Raw genomic sequence first — 8,764 nt, 5'->3', positions numbered from 1 at the left:
ATTAAATGAACAGAAAGTGTTTTGGAGCAAAAACCAAATGATATTTATATCCTACTACGGTTTTAATATTTGATATTAAAAAATTTTATTATTATAATTATTTTGGGTTTTTTTAAAATCTTTTTTGAACTTTTAATTGACTTATCACATAGTTCTCTCCGAGGAATTGCTTATGTCGGACAAGTTAGGGTCAAGCCTTATCTTCCATTTCTGTCTGTGTGTAATCAAGTCAATAATGTCTGCTCTTAATCGCATGTTACTTGGTTTGTACTTTTGTTTTTATGCTTTAAAATTTATTAGGGAAAGACGATTTTTCACTAAAAATCTCGTAAAGAATAGAGATTTACCAATTTATAAATTTTTCTTTCTTTAATCCTGGTTTCGCATAGTACTGGTGCTAGTATCGACAGTGCATGGTGTTTATAATGGTAAGTTTATCAGTATATTTGTGATTGATGTACATTTATATCAATTATATTTTATGTTTCAAATAAATAAAACGCCCAATTCCAGTATTAAAGTTTCATTACATTGCTTACCAATAACAATTTATTCTGTCTTGGAAAATTTTATATAGAGTCTTAAATATCAATTTTGATTTTTTTTTTCTTCAATAAGGTCAACTTTTGTGTTCTCACTGTCAAGGAAACAGACATAAACAGCAGTGTCACAATTTCCAGTTGTGTCATATCGGAGAGGTAGGTACGTCAATCTTTCATATTTTAGTAGAAATGCCCTTTTTCAAATTGACTATGATAAAGCTATGCAAATACAAAATTCGTTTTAATGGCATTGCGTCCATTAATGATGAAATTGTATTATTAATCAATACATGCATGTTTATCATCAGTGATATAACGTCACCAATGATATAAATCATGTCATTGTCATCTACTAAGGATACATTATTTTGGTCATTTATGATTAAAATGATAAAAATATATATGTGACCGTAAAGTCATCAATTGATACAAACAAATCATATTGAAATGCAAAGTCATCCACTGATACAAATATGTCATATGTGGATATAAAGCCATCCACTGATAAAAATATCACATGTGGATGTTAAGTCATCCACTGATACAAATATATCATACATGTATGTGGATGCTAAGTCGTCTACTGATATGTATCATATATGGATGTAAAGCCTTCTACTGATATAAATATATCATTTGTGAATATAAAGTCATCCACTGATTTGTCTGAGGAGCATAATTGCTAATAAATTGTATGGGTTTCAAAAGCTTTAATGTTGACGTCAACTAAGATTGGCATGAAGAATTTTTTTCAGAAATGTTTTACGACAACGTACAGCATACACGGACAGTCAAGACTGTACACTGGCTGTATGCCTGATTCGGTAAGGATACAACAGCTAAATCTGTCTATATAATTTTTAGATAACATTTGAGTTAATGAAGCTTGCATTAGAGGTGAACCCTCGGTTTTTCAATGTAACAAGCTTTCGTCAACAATTATTGAATTCGAGCTGATTTGGCACAAATTCGCAGATTGTAAAAAAAATTTGCTTGTTTTTAAGGACTGTTCTTCCTTAGGATCTCAAAAGATCGACCAGTCTGGTGATCTTCCTCAGGGAAGTGTCATCATACAACAGAAATGCTGTAATACCGACGGTTGTAATGGGTTACAGGGTAGGTGTTATTGTAATACCGATTGTTTTAATAGGTTACAGGGTAAGAGTTTTGTTATACAGACTATTGTAATGGGTTACTGGTCTAACTGGGTAGGTGTTTTCGTAATACCTATTGTTGTAATGGGTTAGAGGTAATTATTATTTTAATAGCAACTCCTGCAATGAACTATGCATTTTAATACCGCGCATGATGTGTGTTATACTAAGACCACTGTGCTTTGTAATAAATTGTTGTAATTAGTTACAGGTTATGTTTTTTTGGAATAACTACGGTTACAATGAGTTATAGGGAAGATGTTATTGTTAAACTGATGGTTGTAATAAGTTACAGGGTAGGTGTTACTTGTTATACCGACTGTTACACGTCTTTCATTCAAAATGTTAAGCAATTACTTTCATTCTGAGTTGTCGTCGATAGATTTCTTCGTCTATCCAAACATGGCGTATGTAACCGGTCGACATGGGATACTTACTCCTCCATGGCATCTGATCCCACCTCTTGTTTTCTGAATTCTGTGTTTGCTCTGCTCATAATTTGTATTGGGAGCATGATTACTTTTCGTTTAACATTTCATTGAATGGGTTACAGGGTAAATTTTATTGTAATACCGAATTTGTAATGAGTTACAGGGTATGTATTATTGTAATACCGACGGTTTTAATGAAATACAGGGCAGGTGTTAATGTAATTCCGAATGTTGATTTGAGTTTTTTTTTGTAATATCGACAGTTGCAATTGGCTACGGTATGCATGTTATTGTGATATTGACGGCTATACTTGATCACAGGGTAGGTGCTATAGTAATATCAATTTTATGACATACAGAATTTGTTGCGAAACTGACGGTTAAAATAAGGTTTTTTTACCGACGGTTGAAATGGTTACAAGGTAAGTTTTTTGCTATAGTGACAGAATTAAGTATTCCAACCGAAAAAGTCGTAATGAGGGCAAGAAGATACTTTGAAATCACTAATCACAGAATCTGACACATGTGTTTCATATTTGGATATTTTACTAGTTTTTATCGTTAACTTTCCTTGTTTTATCAATATACCATTGTCACCTGCATATGGAGTTTATGTCTCTCAGTTGATTCGATACGCATGAGCATGCTCTATGCAAGAACAATTTCTAAAACGAGACAAGCATTGAAAAATAAGTTGATGAATCAAAAATATCAACAGTCTCATTTAGAGTCAACATTTCGCAAATTCTATGGTCGATACAATGATCTTGTCAGCAAACACAATCTATCATTAAGTCGAATGTTGACTTACGTTTTGCTCATTAATTTCACACTGAATTGTTTCTACGGATTTTGTCGTTTTCCCGGTCGTGTTGAGGAGCAAACGGCGAGTGTGACCGGTAGACAGGGGATGCCTACTCCTCCATGGCATCTGATCCCTGATTTTTTATTTAGGTCCGTGTATGCTCTGCTCCAAATGTGAAGTGTTTCAGATGACTTTTGAGCTTGATTACTGTTCGTTATCTTCATAATTTATATCATAGTACAGTATGAAGTTTCATCAAAAAACAAAATCAAACCCCCTTGAAGCAACTTTTTTCTCTATCCTTGATAATATGACCCCACAAAATAAGTGATTCTGTAGTACTCATACTCCCTCTCTCTGCACTTTCAAAAGGGGGCACATAACACCCCACTCTCCATCCGCACGTCCCCCCTTTACTACGCTTTTGATTAATCAGGCAAAAAAAGATATTCATATACGCGAATGTAACGTTTTTTGAATGAAGAATCAGCTCTACTTTTTATTTTGTTTTCACAGTTTTATGTAGTGTATTAAATCTTAATTTTAAATCATTTCAACTTCTTTATGGGTCTGACTTAATAAAAGAAATTTATTTACCTTAATCATAATAATTTGATTTTGAACTGGTAGGTAATGGCAGTAGAATAGCGTGTATGAGCTGTTCAGAGGATGAGAAATATGCTTCCCAGTGTCAACACGCTACTCTGTGTAACCCTGGGCAGGTAGGCAGGTTCGTTTCTTCAAGTCCTAGTGTCTGAAACATTCAGAACAAATTAGCTAAATTAAACGTCACCACAGATCTATTCATTGATTCTGACACTATGTTATATATATGAGAATATTTACATTTGCAAATGTTTTCTTTTATATAACACTATTGAAAGCAATGCGTATCTATATCCGTATAAACACGGGTTCCTCGCGTCATAAACGTTCGACGTAATTTTTCAGTGACGTCATAAAGGGTCGACGCGCAATCAGAGGATCAAACACGTGCCGTTGGGTTTGAAAAATAAAACGTTTCACGCGTTAAAGATTATAATCAGGCAAATATAAAATATGAATAAGTCACAAATGTAAATATAAGTAATAAGGTATCATTTTTAAACATCTATCGGGCTATAAATACGGGTTGGTACGAGATCAAATTTACCATAAAGCCCTTCGGGCTTTATGGAATTTGATCTCGTGACCAACCCGTATTTATATCCCGATAGATGTTTAAAAATGATACTTTATTTCTTAAGTATATTTTCCTTAGGAATGCATGTTCTATCAGTATTTGGACACCAGCACCTACCAAAAGAGGATACATCTGAGCTGTGCTAACCATGAAGTATATATTATTTACACTAGTTTAGTCATTAATTGGAATACAATGCTGTGGTTATTGTTTTTATCGATATTAATAATTTGAGAATCAACTTTTGCTATCATTCTAAAAGTATTAGGCAATAGATGTTAAATAAATTTATACCTTCAAATTACAACGTAAGATAGATTTTCTTTCAATGAGTTTCTTGTTATTCCACTTTGAGATTAAAGAGAAAGTTCCTCGTCGTTATTTTAGATATAGAAAAATTAGCTTACTAAATATAAAGAAACTGAAACGTTAACTTATAGGGTTTGCTACATTATTAATTTGTTAGTCTTGAGACTGTGAAACTCATTGATAGGTTTGTGAAATCCTACGAAGTCAGCCTATGGTGTTTGGCAAAAGAGAAGAAATAGCCGTGAAAAAACATTGTTGCAATACGGATTATTGCAATATATTCTGGGGTATTTTCTTTTTGTATTATTAAAAAATAGAAATAATTTGTTTACTTCATAGATACTGTTAAACAAGTAATTATACGTGCATTTTTAAATAAGTGTTTAAATGCATGTATTATTCCAAAACCTCGAGATAAAATATGCACAGTGCTTTGATCTGTATTTGAAGATCATACGTCTGTTGTGAATTCAAACACACACACAACTCAACAAACCACAAAAACAACAACCCCAGTGAGGATGACAACAACAAAAAAACCACTGTCAACAACATTTACCACTCTTTCTACAACAACAACACCAGGGATTCATTTCATTCCTATAACAAATCCCCAGACAACACAAACTCCAACCACTCCGAAAATTTTTGTCACTTTAACCAATCCTGTGAGCAGAACGCCCGACCAACAAATCTCAACTATAGAACAACACACTCCAACACTTGGACAACATACCCAAACTGTAGAACAACACACTCCAACTGTAGAACAGCATACCCCCACACCGGAACAACACACTCCTTCACTTCCTCACATGCCAATTACAACATCCGCACAACATATCCCAACCACTTTTACAAAAACAACTCAACGGAAAACCGAAACAACAAATATCCCGACCACTTCAACTACGACATTGCCAACAACTTCCACGGAGCCCCCAGCCAACAGCAAGTACTTTTCTTTTATCACACCGGCAAAAGAGTTTGCTTTGTCAGCTTTAATGGGATTATGCGGAATGTGATGTTTGGCTAGTGATAGCAGTATTAAAACGTATGCTTAAAAAAACAGATTGACATGGAACAGTTCTTTATAAAGTTCCAGTTATATTTTTGCCATTCATATCTCATTTACATGTTATGAATCATTAAAATAAACTCTCTCCTCTTATCAGTTCGACAAGATGGCTAATTTTGTCCATGTCCGCCTATTTTGTCCATGGTCGTATATTTCACCTTCTGTGTTAAACCTGAATTCATCATAATTTTCTTGAGAATATTCTCTATTTGTTTTCATTGCTACAGGATGTTATGGAAGTAGCAAGGACTCTAACGTTCAGACTGTCATCGGTTGTCCAGATGAGGCTCCATATTGTCTTAATAACCTAACTAACTATGTTGATGGAAAAGCTGAAGTTTCTAAAGGGTAATTACATAGACAGATTTTCTTTATGAAGAATGCAATAGTCTTTGTATTGTACCTTTTTTAATTCATATAAATCTCATATTGCAATATATTGATTCCTTTCCACAGAAAATTTTAATTAAGGTTCTATGATAAAATATGAAGATAATGAACAGTAATCAAGCTCAAAAGTCCATTGGAACAAAACTAATCAGGAGTAGAGCGAACGCGGACCTGTAAAACATCAGAGGTGGGATCAGGTGCCAAGGAGAAGTAACAATCCCGTGTCGATTTGTCACATCCTCCGATCATGATCGGGTAAAAACAAAAATCCCTAGACAGGTCGGTGTGAAAACAATGGCCTAACAATTTGTATGAAAAACGTCAGTCAACATTCGACTTAACGACAGATTGTATTTGCTAACAAGTTATTAAAATTGACGATAGAATTTGCAAAATGTTGACTTTAAACGAGACAGTTGATATCCTTGTATCATCAACTTATTTGCCAATAGCTTGCCTCTTTTTAAAAATTGTTCGTTCGTGTAGCATGCTCTTTCGTATCAAATCAACTGAGAGACACAAACTCCATCTGTAGGTGATTGTGGTATATTGCTACAAAATAAGGGACGTTGACTATATAGAAATGTTGAAGTCATCACGTTTATCATAAAGTTTAGATAGTAGTTTGTCGTTCGTGTCTTTTCCTAGTAAAATATTCAAACAAGAAACATATTATTTGTGGTCTTCAAATTTCCTTGAATTTAATCTTCACTGAAAAACTTTTTTGACTTTTCTTTAGTTGTGCAACCGCTGGTCAGTGCTACTGGATACCACGTGAAAGTTCCTCCTTCTACTGTGACAGATACAGCTCCTCCCACAGCTACTTTGCGGAATTCATGTGCTTCTACTGCTGTACTGGAGAACTATGTAACCATGACACCATTGCCTCCCCGGCAAGTCCCTTCCAACCAACCGTGATTCCACCTAACCCTATAACCCTTCCAACAGTGCAGTCTAGTAAAAACTTTTCCGTAACCTTTACACTCAGCTACATCATCATAATTATTTAATAATTAAGGGATTGTTTCTTAATGATAAGAAAAACTTCTGAAGATGTAAATAAAACAATGAGGTTTTTTTCAGCTGAATGTTACGTTTGTGATGATTGTCATGGCGCTGGAACTTTGTCGACGTGTACCGGAAGTACGCCATATTGTTTGAATCATTATAGCAATTCTCAATGGGGCATCTCACATATTACAAAAAAGTAAGCAGATTTAAAAATGATTTTGCTGTAAATTCAAAAGTTATTCTTAAATCATTTTCCCGTCAACGTCAAATGTTATGAGAAATTTTAAATATCATGCTACAAAAAGAATGTATTTTGATTTAGAAGACTGTGATTTTGTTTTCTTTCTTTGGTTTATTTGTTTGTTGTTGTTTTTTCTTTTCTGTTTTTGTTCTTTATTTTTAAAGATATACACGCTATATAAACACGATTTTTTATATGAAACAAAATGATTAAATGATTTGAGAAACATGATGTGAAATAAAATTACTTTCCACAAAGTTTTACTAAATAAGTCATTGTAATTACAAAACAATTAAGCAAGATCTGCAATTAAGAATTCAGCCTATTCATGAATATTGATGAAGGAAGTGCGTAAACAGTATATAGACCCGCATGTCCGCGGAAAATCATAGACAACGAGGTACGTTGCATTTTGACTACTATTTTGAATAAAAGTTAATATCTGTCATTACAGAGTAGATGGTTAATAATGGTTGTTTTCAAAGATAAGTATCTTTAAACAAAAAACGTATGTCATCCATGTTAAAAGCTATTTTGTATACCAAACGGCCTACCTCGTTTTCTTGACGCCATTTTTGTTTATCAATCTAAAAGTAGCGATGGTGTCATGCATGAATTTAAATATATAGCATTACTTTCCTAGTAGGATAATAAATAATTATAATTTGAGATCTTTCTAATGCGTTCATTTTCAGTTGTGTAATTTACAATATTTTTGTAACTTTGTTTGGTAAACAAAATAAATAAATTTCCAACTTTGTTTTTAACTGACGCAAGTTATAGCGTGTATATCTTTAATGAAGTTGAAAGTAACAAAGATAGGTATCATATTTATGTAAAACACAGTATCTTTCACAGTGGAAGTCTTTAGTTTGCAAACTTAGTATTGATATGAAATGTTTGGATCAACAGGTGCGGATCCAAGCAGGAATGTCACAGTCAGTACTATGAATCTACCAAATATAACTTGCTGTGTTCCCTCTTTAATGAAAACATTCGTGAAAACATGCCGCTGGAGTGCACTTTCTGTTGTACCAGCTCGAACTGTAACGAGCACGCCAGACCTCCACCAAACACACTGTACAAGGAATAAGACAACTATATGTAAAAGTTTTGATAATAAAGATGGTTATAATGTTTGCTTGCTTTAGTTATCTCATCAGAAATCTTGAGGCATGGACATTTTCTAATAAAATGTATTTTTATGAAGAAATTTAAGGGAAAAAAGTACCATTTTTACAGAGATTAATTTTCAAACTCCATTTACGATAATAACTTTTATGAGTTAAAATGTTTTTTTAATTATTTTAAAAAAAAATAATTTGGTTCTCGCTGAGCTATTTACAGGATACAGTCTATCATTCACAACTACATCTTGTTTGTGTATAGGGTAAATAAATGATGGTTTTCCTAGTCTCGCTCAGCTGCTTGGATCAGTGGGCCAGAATTTCATAAATACAGTACAGGTTATGACCCCACAGTCAGATTTGAGCTTAAATCGCAAGAGCCATTGGTTTTACATTTCGGTGGGGGACTCATTGCTCATTTTAAATCATTTAAATATTTTTTTTTTTTTTCTGTTGGGGCCTTTCAAAGATGAAATGCATTTTTCATTACATG

The 8,764-nt window shown here is 33.5% G+C and overlaps 1 protein-coding gene across 1 annotated transcript; it reads left to right on the top strand.

Annotated features, from left to right (window-relative positions):
- The first annotated feature begins 235 nt into the window (after nucleotides 1–235).
- Nucleotides 236–8,283, top strand: LOC133179250 (mucin-2-like). The gene is made up of 12 exons (XM_061314038.1): nucleotides 236–263; nucleotides 619–698; nucleotides 1,298–1,366; nucleotides 1,547–1,658; nucleotides 3,563–3,654; nucleotides 4,194–4,268; nucleotides 4,609–4,711; nucleotides 4,875–5,375; nucleotides 5,730–5,850; nucleotides 6,632–6,849; nucleotides 6,976–7,099; nucleotides 8,057–8,283. The coding sequence occupies exons 1-12, from the start codon at nucleotides 236–238 to the stop codon at nucleotides 8,235–8,237; spliced, it is 1,704 nt and encodes a 567-aa protein (XP_061170022.1). The 3' UTR covers nucleotides 8,238–8,283.
- The last annotated feature ends 481 nt before the right edge of the window (nucleotides 8,284–8,764 follow it).

This window comes from Saccostrea echinata, unplaced genomic scaffold (genome assembly GCF_033153115.1).
Source record: "Saccostrea echinata isolate AGI-Se365-2 ecotype Australia unplaced genomic scaffold, CSIRO_AGI_Sech_v1 ptg000004l, whole genome shotgun sequence".
NCBI classification, from domain to species: domain Eukaryota; kingdom Metazoa; phylum Mollusca; class Bivalvia; order Ostreida; family Ostreidae; genus Saccostrea; species Saccostrea echinata.
Note: the sequence above shows the minus strand (reverse complement) of the source record. Positions and strands in the feature narration are given on the sequence as shown.

What these genes read in the sequence shown, in the direction of transcription:
- LOC133179250 (XM_061314038.1), top strand. Translation starts at nt 236, where the DNA reads ATGTCTGCTCTTAATCGCATGTTACTTG. An exon ending in CGGTTGTAATGGGTTACAGG is followed by an intron (nt 1,659 to 3,562) that starts GTAGGTGTTATT and finishes TTGAACTGGTAG; the next exon opens with GTAATGGCAGTAGAATAGCG. An exon ending in CTCTGTGTAACCCTGGGCAG is followed by an intron (nt 3,655 to 4,193) that starts GTAGGCAGGTTC and finishes TATTTTCCTTAG; the next exon opens with GAATGCATGTTCTATCAGTA.